Consider the following 16,306-nt stretch of genomic DNA (forward strand, 5'->3'; position numbering starts at 1 on the left):
TAGTTAGAAAATGCCGATGCTTCCCGAACGTACCGGAAATAAGACCGACGAAACTATTTTTAATAAATGGGGAACTAAGGTCATCATATTGAAATGCTAGTTTGAACTAAACTTAATTTCTATCTGAATTTATTTTCATTTCGTAATATTTCTGTTATTTAAGGATAATTATGAAATATTTATGTAATATACAACCGATATATGGAGTAAAGTGTTATTTTTCATATTAAAATTTAAAATCTTATGAACTTGTCCTCTCCATCAATAATGGAATCAACCATATCGGCAGACACTATGGACGACGTTTGATACGTTTTATGTTTAGATCTAAGAAAACACGGCAAAAATGATATCAAAACAGTTCGCATGGATTGGAGGTTTGGCGACAGTTGTTGCTACGGGACTCTATGTATTCTTCGGTCCTTCTGAAAAGAAAAAATCCAAAAAGAAAGGTAATCTGTTCGGGAAAGTTTTTTGGTCAAGGTCTTTTGGGGTATTGCCAGATGTATCAAAGATGATGACATGCGGTTTCATGACATGCATTATCATAGTTCATACATAATTGTCATGTTTACATGTGCCCGTCCAAAGGTTGACATCTTTAAATTCGGAATGACCTTAAGTCCGAAGGCCCAATAGTCCGAATTCCAAATAGTCCGAATGCCTGTTGGGCCGAAAATAGATAAATATGGTAACCTAGCCCAAGTTTCCCTGGCCATGACACCATTAGGCTATTGTCTGGTGTAGGGCCAGAGCCCAGCACTATATGAAAACGTTGAATTCTACGACACCGTTTGGTATTGCTAAGATATATTACATTATATTATATATTACCTACATTTGGACTATCAGGCCTTCAGACAATATAGCTATCAGGCCTTCAAACTATATAGCTATCAGGCCTTCAGACAATATAGCTATCAGGCCTCCAGACAATATAGCTATCAGGAGGAAACAGGATTTTTTTGTTTGTTTTGGTTTATTTTGTTCAGCATCCTAAAAGCCAGGGTTATTTAAGGACATGCCAGGTTTGGGAGGTTGAGGAAAGCGGATGTACACGGAGAAAAACACCGGCAACTGCAGCACGTGGGTTTCGAACTCCCGACCCAGAGGTGGAGGGCTAGTAAAGTGTCGGTACACCTTAACCACTCCGCCACCGCTGCCCCTACGGAGGAAACAGGAGTAAACTGCTAACAACTCAAATAAAATTACTCAGAGGAACCTGGAGTAATTTTATTTGAGTTGTTAACAGTAATGTCTAATGATTAATAATGACCATCTTCAAATTCATCTACCTTTACTTTGGTTGAAGATGGCAACAGATAATGTCATGGGAGATTGTGCTAGAGAAGTGGAACAGGAAAGACTAATATTGTATCAGGATATAGGGCTATTTTGAAGTATCAGGAGGAAGAAAGGTCAAGTTTGAAATCTTAAGAAGAAAGAATTTTTCTTCACCTGGGTTTTAAACTGAAAATCAAACTTGAACACACTCAACACTGTTTACATATACAATGTTAAGATCGGCAATTCGCCCCTGTGCCTAGGACTGCCAAAATCACATCCAAACCCCATAAAGTATATCTCCTCCCCCAAACCCACCCCCAGGCACTGGTAACGTTATTGTTATTGGTTCTATGATTTGTAAACACCTGTATTGACTTATGATTATTATTATAAAAATTCAAATTTTATTTTTACAGATTTGTGTCCTGGCTTGGATAATCTTGGCAATACTTGTTTCCTGAATGCTATATTGCAAGCCTTTGCATCCTGCCCAACTGTTGGAAAATGGTTGAAGGACTTCTTTATGAAAGTTCCAGATGCTAGTAACAAATATTTAGCATCAACAATATCCAACACAATCAGTGGTAAGTAATAAGTCACCCCAGACTTTGACAAAATGTAATATGTTATTACCATTTCTCCCCATTTGTAATATTTTGCAGGCAATATTCTCAAATTTCGAATGTGCATTCATCATGGTCGTTAGACGTTAGTTGTGCATGTTCAAGTTTGAATTACAAAAAAGAGAAGGGCTGTTTAAAGCCCCCTATTTTTCTAGATATTTGTAATAATTTTCTTTATAACAGTATTTGTTTTGTGTATGAACAAATTTGAAATTAACTATCAGAATTTCTCATTCTTATAGAAAGTCAATATATTAGATTAATGTGTTAACTTTGAATTGCTTTTCATGTCTATAGATTAAGGTTCCTATAAAATATATCACTTTGAGCTCACTTGTCTGACCAAATGTCTTTTATGATTTTTGATTCGGGTATAAGGGGAGAAAGACTCTTGCTACCAAGCTAAATCTGAAAAATTGGTTTCTGTACAAAGAACTTGGTGGATATTTTGTTTTTTATTTCAATAACATACTTGATAAGAGAAAATTATATATATTTAACCATTTATGGAACACAAATTGTTTGTGGCTTACATTCCTCTACCATATAATCATTGTAATTTGTTTTTTTCTATTTCTAACAACTTTTCTGTTTTAGTGAAATTCCATATGTGGTTCTTATTTGTTATTCCAGTACTCAACTATGACACTGAAGTAGATGAAGATTATCACTGCCCAGCTGATGTAATTAATGCACTCCGAGGAAGAGGGTGGATTATCTCCCCTGATGAACAGGTCCGCATGGAATAAAGTCATTCTTTCTCTTAACAGTAGTAATATTTTACCTATAGCTCTTTAAACATGATTCATTAACATGCATAATTAGCAGAGTTTTATCATGAAAATATTCATATTGGTAGGTTCTCAAATGCAGATGAATCTACTGGAAAAGTATGAATTTCTGACAAAAATATTAATGTCCCAGTTTTAGATATATTGTACCAGCATGCAGACAAGTGGTGAATTAGACTTAATAGCACTGCCACATCATATTCTGATATGTTCATTATCAGTTTATCAACAGATGAAATCCGACAGGCCACATATTGACGTAGTGATGTTCAAATTTTTTGAGGTTCCCTGTCTAAGAAGTAACAATTCACAATATTTAACCCACCAAGTAGATATTCAATGTATGGACAATGTACAATTCTCATAAAACATGAAACTTTTTTTAGTACTGCTAAATTAAAATTCTTTACTTCTAGAAAGTATTTATGATAATTTCTATATTTTCGATATCACAACCAAAGGAATTGGTGTGGCTACAACCGCATTCCATATATTTATGTAGTATCTTGAGTGCTGCATGGCGGTGTAATTCTACACATAAGTTTAACAACATGTGACTATACATAGAAACAACTTTTAAGAAGGCAGTCTATTTCAGAATTATTATTCTGTTATGACTTCCATGCGGCACTAAAATGTACTTTGTTTTGTGCAGGATGCCCATGAACTTTTCCATGTGCTGACACAGTCGCTTGATGAGGAAACTGCGAAGTACCCAAGAATTGTCTCCCTTTTTGATGTTGGATTACTGGAGGCAAGTACACTATCATCAGTGTTAGATTTTATCATACTGTAGGACATGTGTTTGGTGATATCAGATGTAAAAGGAAATGAAAATGTTAATTTAATAGTAGGATAATGCATTTTTGACAATAAAGCAGTTCATGTAGTATATTGTATAATATATTACTATGGAGAAGGCATAAAAAAGTTGAAATAATCTTATTGTAATAGGACAAATTGAATTGAAAGCAGCTCTCTGCCTTTTTAATGATTGTATGCATAACAACAACTACTGTCAGAGTACCTGAAGAACTTACTCTATATACCAGTGCTCCCTGTGCAAACTAACCTGGAGAAAATGCTGAAATATCCTTAATCCTTAATTTCAGTGTAGGTATGTAATTCATGTTTATGATTTGTTTTTCACTTAAGAACAAGTCTCTGAGGTACCAGTCTGAGGAAAAGGCCATCACCCGCAGTAAGGGTTTGTTACCAGTATTACCTAACAGAGAGAATGATCACCCCTTTAGGGGCCTCCTAGCCAGCCAGCTCCACTGTAATGAGTGTGGCTACAGAAATCCGGTCCGTTATGACCTGTTTGACAGTCTGTCCCTTAGTATACCTGCCAGTGTTTGGGTGAGTAACTAAATGTTGGCAAAGATTTTCTATTCAGATGTACGTTTAACACCAATATTTATTGTTGCAATTTACAATCACTTTTGATTGATCTCTATGTACATGTATAAATCATAACAGATGTGAACAAAATGAGGCCAACTGATCATAAAGAGTTTGCTAACTTCGTTTATATGTCTTACAGGGATCCAAAAGTCTTGATGCCCTACTACAGCACTACATCAGCGCAGAGGCCGTAGACAATGTTGAATGTCCTGGCTGTGCAAAGATAAAGAATGCTGCTGCTCACAGCAATATCCCACCACCTCGGTCAACCTTCTGTAAAAAACTTACAATTGGAAAAGTAAGTTGAAATCTTCTTTTTAATGGAGAACACTTGAAAATTGTGAATTATACATGTCCATTTGTCATATCTCTGGAGATCTGTCCATCATCCTTTGAGAAGTATATATCACATTTTGTAACCTGTAGATGCCAATGCAAAAGAAAAGCATTTTCTAGCTACCACAGAACTTGTGTGTTTATTTCAATCTACCATTTTCTAGCTACCACAGAACTTGTGTGTTAATTTCAATCTGCAATTTTTTAGCTGCCACAGTGCATGTGTATCCACATCCAGAGGACCCAGTGGCTTGATAATGGGATACCTATCAAGAGGTATGAACACATAGCATTTCCTGAGATCCTACAGATGGACAATTATGTCTACAGTAAAGTTGGGAAACAGCAAGATCTGAAATCAAGAAATGGACTTCTAGGAGGCAAGAACCAACCACTTTTCAAGTAAGACATCATGTTTATTTACATGAAAAGAATTTCTTCGTAAAAGGCTTTCAAGGATTGGTTAGGCGAAGGGGATGTGTCACTACTGGAAGGTGATGCCATGAAAAAAAACATAGAATTACTTAGAAAATTCCCTGAATCCATGAAAACATGCCATAAAATCATGTTTGAATATTTTTCATTGCCATCAGCTTGTAAATTGTTTTGAACATAAAACTGCATAGGATTATTTTTTTTTTTTTTTCAAATTTTCATGGCCATGAATTTCATCATATTATACATTCCAAAATGATTTCATGTTCATGAACTGGACCTTTGGTGTTTATGTGTTTATATTGGTATGTTGGTTTTGAAAACGGTATGCAAACTTGTGTTTCATGGTCATGACCTTCAACTTAAAAAGTAAAATAATAAATTTCAATTTACAATGAAAAGCTAGCTAATATATACATTTATGTAGATATTTGATATATTTATTGTTTTCCACCCCAGAGATTTTCATGGTTTTTAAATCAAGGTTTTTCATGGCTTCTTCATGAGCATTCTTCCAGTAGTGTATATTAAAGTATATATTTTTTTTTATAGATTAATATGAAAATTGATTATAGTGATTTCACACTGATTTGACATGGGGACATAGTGATTGATTAAAAGTAAATTTTTAACTTTAAATATAATTAGAAGCCTCATAAAGGGTGTTTAAATTAGTATGGATGTTCAAAAAGTGATGAATAAGTTTTTTAGTTAATTTCTGTAGAAAATATCTGCATTGTGGATATATGGAAAAAGCTTCTGGGATGAAATTTTAAATGAATACAATTATTGTGCATGTAATAAGAATAACTAGCAATTCTAACAAAAAAGAAGTCCTAGACAAAAGTTCCCAGCTTGGAATGAATATTTTGTGTAATTTAGACCTGGCTTTTCTATATTTTGATTTGTTTGTGGTAAAAGCTACCGGGAATAGTATTAAAATTCAATCATTTATAAGAAAACTTTTAAAGAGTTGACTTCTATGGTCTTTGTCTTAGCCATAGCTATATAGTGTGTCTGGAGCTCTGTAAATAATTTTGCCAATTATTTGTCTTTGTAGAAATGCAAGCAATACAACAGAGAACGGATCTTCAGGTCCAGTGAACCTTCTTCGAGCTTTAAACTATGACTCGAACATCACAAGGAATGGAATATTTTTGCAGCCACCTGTCAACTGCCAAGTACCAAATATCCATTCAGATGTCAACCATAATGGACCCAACATGTCAAAATATGCTTCTTCTGAATATACATACAAACTTTCCGCGGTGGTCGTCCATCTTGGGGACATCATGTCTGGACATTTTGTGACATATAGACGGAGTCCCATGACAGTGAAAGGAGAAAGAAAAATGGATAGATGGATCTGCTGTTCTGACACAACAGTGACACGTGCAGAGCTAGATGATGTACTTTCTTCAGAGGCTTACATGCTCTTCTATGAAAGAATGTGAATGTTTGTGAGATCAGTCCAGTTGGTGACCAAAGATATTATCTTAGCTTTGACTCTAGAAACCAAGTGTTACTGTGAACTCAGGTGTAATGTGAAGGCTAGTCAATCATTGTTACAAAAGACATCAATTTGTAGAAGTTATCCCCCCCCCCCCATCCTCCCTCCCCCTCATGATCCAACTAATATCAACAATCCTCTCACCTATTGTGTTTTATACTGATATTACTAATACCCTGTTTAAACAATACAGTGCCGTTTAACCTCTCCCCTTGCGATACTCTGACAAATAAAATATTCCTGTTAAACCAGTACAACTCTAGTCTCCTCCCCATTTCATCATCATTAAATATATAATACCCTCCTAGCCTCCCTACTATTCCTCTCCTACCCTCCTCCTTCGGGATCCTCTGTTTTCTAGAAATATGAATTATGTTCTCCCACTAAAACTCTAATCATCTGGTGAACCCCCTCTTGATCGTCTGTTTTCTACAAATATCACTAATAATTTCTTTCATACTTTTTGAAATCTGTTTTGTACTATTAATATCACTAATACATGTATACCCAATAAGTCATACCCCTCCTCATAATGGACTGTATTCTACTATATCACTAATACATGTATACCCGGTAAGTCATACTCGCCTCCTCGTGGTCATTTGTATTGTAGTGATATAAATGATTATCTCCCTTATGCTCTTTTGTTTTATACTAATATTACTAATTCAAATTAATCCTTTTCACCCAGTAAACTAATCATTTTCTGCCTCATGATCGTTTGTATTCTAATAGTATCAATAACCTTGCTCCTAATACCACTAATATTACTAATATACATAATCCTACCCACCCCTCCCCTCCTCGTGATTGTCTGTTTACTAATATACATAATCCTACCCACCCCTCCCCTCCTCGTGATTGTCTGTTTACTGATATACATAATCCTACCCACCCCTCCCCTCCTCGTGATTGTCTGTTTACTGATATACATAATCCTACCCACCCCTCCCCTCCTCGTGATTGTCTGTTTATTAATATACATAATCCTACCCACCCCTCCCCTCCTCGTGATTGTCTGTTTACTAATATACATAATCCTACCCACCCCTCCCCTCCTCGTGATTGTCTGTTTACTAATATACACAATCCTACCCACCCCTCCCCTCCTCGTGATTGTCTGTTTACTGATATACATAATCCTACCCACCCCTCCCCTCCTCGTGATTGTCTGTTTACTAATATACATAATCCTACCCACCCCTCCCCTCCTCGTGATTGTCTGTTTACTAAATATAGATAATGTATGAACATAATTCCTATCCATCATCTCATTCATTCTTTATCCTGCTCAATCTTCCATCCCTTCATCTTCTACTTTTATAAATACAATTTTGGCCCCCTATCCTTTGTTCAATATTGTTAGCTATGACAATGTGTGTGCTATATTGTTAGCTATGACAATGTATGTGCTACTTAATGAAATGCCTTGCACCTTCCTGTTCGGTCAACATTTCAAAGTTATTTGTTTGAACTGAAATGGAATTCTTGATACTTGATGAAATAATTATGAACTATGTGGAACTGTTTCTTTAACTTCTATACCAGTAATATCAGTAATGTTTAAGCTATGAATCTAATACACTTAACAACACCTCCAATATTTATGTCCCTGGTTACAGTAACACATACCCTTACACCTTCTCTTTAATAGTAGGTGATTGATATGACTGACTGATCGAGGATACAACAATTACCCTTGCACGTCATTGTCTTTTTCCCAGTCATTTTGAAGGTGACCGGTATGTTTTTTCTCCTCACTTTGATTATATTTTGCATTATTAATAAGCTTCACTGTATTTTCAAACAGAATTAAACAAACATGTTTTACAGTGAATAGAAATCGCCCATATTCATATCTATTTACCTATTAAGACTGTCACATATTTTCTAGTAACTAATCTTTTCTAGAAACCTTGACACACTTGAAGATCTTGAGGGCACCAGTGTATATATAGATTATGAAAGTTACTTGTTGAATTCTCTATAGATGTATATGATAATGCATACATAACAAGCATTTATAAACCCTGTGAGTTTATCACCAGACTTGCCATTTATAACAGCTGTACTTTGACATTTTTGCATTCTTATCCCATGTTTTATCTCAAAATCATTAATATGGAATTCGCCTCAGTAGTTTTCACAATTTTGTGTTATTCTTCCTCCATGCAATTTTAAATGTGTTTTTAATCATGAATGAAAGTGATGGTATTGTAGTGACATACTTGCCTGTACACTAGATGTATTAATTGCTGAAAGCTTCATTATCAAGAATTGATATTAGTGCTTCAGCTGTGTTACCATATTTTGATCTCATTTGTGTTTGTGGAATAAAATCTTTTATCTGTTTGTAAACTTATAACTAGAAAACTTAAAGGAAGATCACCCTACACAAAATCACATATGATGTGGAAAATGTTGCATATCCCTAGAGATGTACCTCTTTTATACTGTATTGTAAAATTACACGGATGTCATATTCAGTGTTTAAAGTAGCACTACAAATAATATAGCATAGTATTCCTTAGGGATTTGCCCTTGATTTAATGGAAAGTGGATGTACAGGATCCATTGTTGTTGTTGTTGTATTTCGATAGATACATTTACACACAATGATATGTTTAAGAAATAGGCCACTTTTTTAGTACCATACCGGTAAACCTATATATAGCACAAAATGCAGGTTTCATCTTACAGCGAAAAGTGGTGTTTTCAGAAATCTTAATGTGTCCATTTTGTATGTCAAAGTTCTAGGATGGAAGACCGGTGCTTGGTTATCAAACGGTATACATAAGTAATAAGTCAAGCAATCATGTTACAGCTGTGGAAGATTGTACGTAGACCTTCACATGTCACTGTGTATTGTACCATAGACCTTCACATGTCACTGTGTATTGTACCATGGACCTTCACATGTTACTGTTTATTGTACCATGGACCTTCACATGTTACTGTGTATTGTACCATGGACCTTCACATGTCACTGTGTATTGTACCATGGACCTTCACATGTTACTGTGTATTGTACCATGGACCTTCACATGTCCTTGTGTATTGTACCATGGACCTTAACATGTTACTGTGTATTGTACCATGGACCTTCACATGTCACTGTGTATTGTACCATAGACCTTCACATGTCACTGTGTATTGTACCATAGACCTTCACATGTTACTGTGTATTGTACCATGGACCTTCACATGTTACTGTGTATTGTACTATGGACCTTCACATGTCACTGTGTATTGTACCGTGGACCTTCACATGTTACTGTGTATTGTACCATGGACCTTCACATGTTACTGTGTATTGTACTATGGACCTTCACATGTTACTGTGTATTGTACCATGGACCTTCACATGTCACTGTATATTGTACTATGGACCTTCACATGTCACTGTGTATTGTACCATGGACCTTCACATGTCACTGTGTATTGTACCATAGACCTTCACGTTACTGTGTATTGTACCATAGACCTTCACATGTCACTGTGTATTGTACCATGGACCTTCACATGTTACTGTGTATTGTACCATGGACCTTCACATGTCACTGTGTATTGTACCATGGACCTTCACATGTCACTGTGTATTGTACCATGGACCTTCACATGTTACTGTGTATTGTACCATGGACCTTCACATGTTACAATGTATTGTACCATGGACCTTCACATGTTACTGTGTATTGTACTATGGACCTTCACATGTTACTGTGAATTGTACCATGGACCTTCACATGTCACTGTGTATTGTACCATGGACCTTCACATGTTACTGTGTATTGTACTATGGACCTTCACGTTACTGTGTATTGTACCATGGACCTTCACATGTCACTGTGTATTGTACCATGGACCTTCACATGTCACTGTATATTGTACCATGGACCTTCACATGTCACTGTGTATTGTACCATGGACCTTCACATGTCACTGTGTATTTTACCATGGACCTTCACATGTCACTGTGTATTGTACCATGGACCTTCACATGTTACTTTGTATTGTACCATGGACCTTCACATGTTACTGTGTATTGTACTATGGACCTTCACATGTTACTGTGTATTGTACTATGGACCTTCACGTGTTACTGTGTATTGTACCATGGACCTTCACATATCACTGTGTATTGTACCATGGACCTTCACATGTTACTGTGTATTGTACTATGGACCTTCACGTTACTGTGTATTGTACCATGGACCTTCACATGTCACTCTGTATTGTACCACAGACCTTCACATGTTACTGTGTATTGTACCATGGACCTTCACATGTCACTCTGTATTGTACCATAGACCTTCACATGTTACTGTGTATTGTACCATAGACCTTCACATGTCCTTGTGTATTGTACTATGGACCTTCACGTGTTACTGTGTATTGTACCATGGACCTTCACATGTTACTGTGTATTGTACCATGGACCTTCACATGTTACTGTGTATTGTACCATGGACCTTCACATGTCACTGTGTATTGTACTATGGACCTTCACATGTCACTGTGTATTGTACTATATATGGACCTTCACATGTTACTGTGTATTGTACCATAGACCTTCACAAGTTACTGTGTATTGTACTATGGACCTTCACATGTCACTGTGTATTGTACTATGGACCTTCACATGTCACTGTGTATTGTACTATGGACCTTCACGTTACTGTGTATTGTACCATAGACCTTCACAAGTTACTGTGTATTGTACTATGGACCTTCACACGTTACTGTGTATTGTACCATGGACCTTCACATGTCACTGTGTATTGTACCATGGACCTTCACATGTCGCTGTGTATTGTACCATGGACCTTCACATGTCACTGTGTATTGTACCATGGACCTTCACATGTTACTGTGTATTGTACCATGGACCTTCACATGTCACTGTGTATTGTACTATGGACCTTCACATGTCGCTGTGTATTGTACCATGGACCTTCACATGTTACTGTGTATTGAGATAGTGTATGTTGATGTGAAAAAGTCAGTAGTGTCTTGCTATGAATTGAAAAGGAACAAGCATGTAGCCCAAATAAAGGACACTTTCAATAGCAAAGCTGTTGATGAAATGATGTCATATGAAATGAAGCTTGCTGTTCTAATATCCATTGTTATTAATCAGACTTATTGAAAAAGGAATCATGAATTGGTATTTCTTGAATAAGTTTAAAAATCATGGGGAAACTATCAAGAACATATCTTATTGTAACACCAAAATTTTCTGTATAAATATTTTGAACTGAAATGGTCTGAAAATGTAAAAGCAGAAAATATTGAAGCTGACAGACCCTTATCTTGATGTACGATTTGATGTATATGGTGCTTTTGTATGCTACTTAGTTACATCAGACTGTTATGTAGAACAAATAGAAATCATTAGAAATTGGGGAAGACATTTTTGTGTAATGTGTGTCCATTTTGTTTGTGAATTTCCATTCCTGAGATGAGAGTGATCATGGTTTAACTGTGTATTGTGGTTGGTGAGAGATCGTGTTCCATGAGTAGAGAGGAGAAATAAATTCTCTATGCTGAGATGGGGTTCCAGTTCTTTGATGAAAATTACTTTTTATTGACCTTTGTAATTTAATTGATACTTGTAACAACTTCTACTTTGTTGTAGAATATGACACAAAATTTGTTTTGGTAAAATTACATGGTCTGCCTCTTTCTAATGTCTTTATTTTCAGACAAAAATGTACTCCATTAGATCCTGGTATAAATCATAGTATATCTGGCTTACTTTGCCTTGTTTGTCATTGAACATTAAAGAGGAAACTATCATTAAGGCAACTGGAATGCCTGTTTATATATAAGTGTGTAAGTGTTAATGCAATGCATTTAATTGACTGAGAGATGCGAGAGATAGTCGAAGTATTCAATACTTACGCATGACAGTAAATTATTCTACTCGTGTACATTTTCCACAAAGTTGTTTTTATTCCCGAAATAAATGAAAAATATTCAGAGTTTTAGTCCTTTTATGTTTGAAAACAAATTGGGTAGGATGCGGGGTGTGTGTGTATATATAGATGCCGCTTTCCTCGTCCATCCTTCCCTTCTTGTCCATCCCATTCGTGTCCAGGATGTGACGGACACAACTGTGAAATGAACATGCTCTTCCAAACTCCATTTTAACATGTTTTACAGATATGTGTTGCTAGTATGACCAAATACATAATCCATAGTCAGGAAAAGACTATTGAATGAAATTATTTTCGTGGAACATTCATTAGTTCCACTTATCATTTATACAAAATCAATGAAAAAAAATAAAACCGAAGATACATGAGTGGGGACAAAAATTCCAGTATTCAAGTGTTTGTGGGTGATTGATAAGCTGTGAGCCTCATATTGAAGGATTTAAATTTTGCCGGGACATGTATTATTTTTCAGCATAATCCCCTTCAGTATCAATACACTTTTGCCAGCGGTGTTTAAGGGCATCAATGCCACTTTCATAGAACTCCTTTTCCTGGCTGTTCAGAAAGTTATCCACTGCATGTTGGGGTTAAGGTGCCTGAAATAGCTGTTTTCAGTTTTGGAAATAGATGAAAGTCTGATGCTCCATCATTTTAAAGCCACAATCGTGAATGGCAGTCATGACAATGGCATGCTCTCTCTTTCACCCTAAACCTAACCCTAACCAATTTTGTCCATTTTGCAGAAGCCGCTTGTTTTGTTTACTTTTAGAGTGCTACCTCTTCAATATAAACTAACCAAATGAGACCAGTCCTTGGGTACACGGCCCTATATAGTCAGAGAATAGTAAGACTTAAAAAGAACAGCCTTCAGTACCCACTTCAATAAGAGGCTCACAACTTATCAATCGGCCCTGGACGTTGTATATTGGTTGTTGATGCTCGTGACCATATTATAACTTAATTAACTATTTTTGGGAGAATCAACATAAACACACTAGGGAGTAGTTTGTTATCAATTGATGTAAATCATAGGAACCTCTGGTATCTATGTAAAAAAAAAAAAACTTTTTATTGGTTTTTGTTTCATTAAATATTAAAACTTGTTTTAAGTCTGACTAGAATAATTAACTGTAGATTCCTGTTGTGTTGCCGAGCAGCATTACAAGGGTTCCTTTGTCGTACAGATTAGTTCCCATACGGTAATGGGTGCTTTATTGGATTTTGATGAAACTTGCCAAGTTGGTCTATAGCACAATACCTATACTAACGCCATTGACTCCAACGTTAGGCCGAATTCGTGTATATTTAATGAGATCGACGTGATCTGATTTTTGAGTGAATTATCGGATTTTGATGAAAGCCTGCCCTGTTTGCTTACTTGCCTTTGTGTCCTTCGCACATGTCGGACGTCCGACCTAATTTTCGAATATTTGATTAGTTAACTGCAATCTGATTAATAAAACAATGTATTGCAGATAATACCTGACTCTGTAAAGAATTTTCGGCGCTTATAGTTGTTGCTTTGTCCAGCCACCCCGCTCTGTCTTTCCGTCCGTCTTCTCGTCCGCCCCTTCGTCCGGATTGTAACTTTGCCACAGTTAAGCGAAGATCGTGAAACCTACAAAGTTTTTGTTATATTATAAAGCGAACAACAAATTAATAATCCCCCACGGAAAAAAGTAGCAATGATGTTTATAGAATCAGTAGCAATGATGTTTATAGAATCAGTAGCAATGATGTTTATAGAATCAGTAGCAATGATGTTTATAGAATCAGTAGCAATGATGTTTATAGAAGTTTCCCAGGCTGGAGAGGTCTAAGCCTGAAAACTCTTGTCACTGGCTAGGTTCAGCAATATATTTAGACGAAAGGGATATATTATGTTATGTATTAAACTGTACAAGACGGATGCAGTAATTGTTACTTACCTATCCGAAAGTTATGCAGAAATATCATCATAATGCCACTTTCAACTGCCCGACTGTATATAATGTCGTTCAATAAGTGACGTTTTCAGACAAATCACTCGGTATCAGAAGTAGTGAATCGGCTATGAAAATCAGGGGATACAGGCATTTTGTTATAAAGAAATAACCTTTTCACGATATTGACAATTTGTGGTATTGTATGTACAGAACTGGTTTGGGTGATAGAGATTTGACATACGGTATGTAAACAGTAAGACACGACGAGGGCGACCTTGGTGATGTTTATTCCGTGTTCCTCACGAACAGGTAAATAAAAAATACAAAACAAGGAAGACAACAACATGAACCAAGGGGACCAAAAGGGGAGCATCTTATAAAAACCTGCAAAAAAGGAACCGATGGAACAAAAAAGGGAACATCTTATAAAAATCTACAATTAAGGAGCCGAGGGGACCAAAAAGGGAACATTTTATAAAAAAAAAACTACAGTCAAGGAACCGAAAGGGACAAAAAAGGGAACATTTTATAAAAACCTACAATTAAGGAACCGAAAAGGACAAAACAGGGAACGTCTTATGGAAACTTGCATTAAAGAAACCGAGGGGACCAAAACAGGGAACATCAAATGGAAGCCTGCAATAAAAGGACCGAGGGGACAAAAAGGGAACATCTTATAAAAATCTACAATTAAGGAACCAATGGGACCAAAAAGTAACATTTTATAAAAACCTACAACCATGGAAACAAGGGGACAAAAAAGGGAACGTCTTATGGAAACCTGCAATAAAGGAACCGAGGGGACCAAAAAGGGAACATCAAATGGAAGCCTGCAATATAAGGACCGAGGGGACCAAAAAGGGAACATCAAATGGAAGCCTGCAATAAAGGAACCGAGGGGACCAAAAAGGGAACATCAAATTGAAGCCTGCAATATAAGGACCGAGGGGACCACAAAGGGAACATCAAATGGAAGCCTGCAATAAAGGAACCGAGGGGACCACAAAGGGAACATCAAATGGAAGCCTGCAATAAAGGAACCGAGGGGACCAAAAAGGGAACATCAAATTGAAGCCTGCAATATAAGGACCGAGGGGACCACAAAGGGAACATCAAATGGAAGCCTGCAATAAAGAAACCGCGGGAAAAAAAGGGAACATCTTATAAAAATCTACAATTAAGGAACCAATGGGACCAAAAAGTAACATTTTATAAAAAACCTACAACCAAGAAAACAGGGGGACAAAAACAGGGAACGTCTTATGGAAGCCTGCAATAAAGTAACCGAGTGGTCAAAAAAAAGGAACATCAAATGGAAGCCCACAAAAGGAACCGAGGGGACAAAAAAGGGAAAATCAAATGGAAGCCTGCAATAAAAGGACCGAGGGGACCAAAAAGGGAACATCTTATGGAAGCTTGCAATAAAGGACCGAGGGGACCAAAAAGGGAACATCAAATTGAAGCCAGCAATAAAGAAACCGAGTGGACCAAAAAGGAACATCAAATGGAAACCTGCAATAAAGGAACCGAGGGGACCAAAAAGGAACATCAAATGGAAACCTGCAATAAAGGAACCGAGGGGACCAAAAAGGAACATCAAATGGAAACCTGCAATAAAGAAACCGAGGGGACCAAAAAGGAACATCAAATGGAAACCTGCAATATAAGGAACCGAGGGGACCAAAAAAGGAACATTAAATGGAAACCTGCAATATAAGGAACCGAGGGGACCAAAAAGGAACATCAAATGGAAACCTGCAATAAAGAAACCGAGGGGACCAAAAAGGGACATCAAATTGAAGGCTGCAATATAAGGAACCGAGGGGACCAAAAAGGGAACATCAAATTGAAGCCTGCAATAAAGGAACCGAGGGGACCAAAAAGGGAACATCAAATTGAAGCCTGCAATAAAGGAACCGAGGGGACCAAAAAGGGAACATCAAATGGAAGCTTGCAATAAAGAAACCGAGGGGACCAAAAAGGGAACATCAAATTGAAGGCTGCAATATAAGGAACCGAGGGGACCAAAAAGGGAACATCAAATTGAAGCCTGCAA

General features: G+C 36.7%; 1 protein-coding gene across 1 annotated transcript; it reads left to right on the top strand.

Annotated features, from left to right (window-relative positions):
- The first annotated feature begins 266 nt into the window (after positions 1 to 266).
- On the top strand, positions 267 to 12,368 carry LOC117333387 (ubiquitin carboxyl-terminal hydrolase 30-like). Its single transcript, XM_033892661.1, has 8 exons — positions 267 to 452; positions 1,704 to 1,871; positions 2,544 to 2,644; positions 3,357 to 3,455; positions 3,857 to 4,060; positions 4,245 to 4,403; positions 4,650 to 4,843; positions 5,937 to 12,368. Exons 1-8 carry the CDS (start codon positions 347 to 349, stop codon positions 6,328 to 6,330), a joined length of 1,425 nt encoding a protein of 474 aa, XP_033748552.1. The 5' UTR covers positions 267 to 346; the 3' UTR covers positions 6,331 to 12,368.
- Positions 12,369 to 16,306: the final 3,938 nt, after the last annotated feature.

This window comes from Pecten maximus, chromosome 8 (genome assembly GCF_902652985.1).
Source record: "Pecten maximus chromosome 8, xPecMax1.1, whole genome shotgun sequence".
Lineage (NCBI taxonomy): Eukaryota > Metazoa > Mollusca > Bivalvia > Pectinida > Pectinidae > Pecten > Pecten maximus.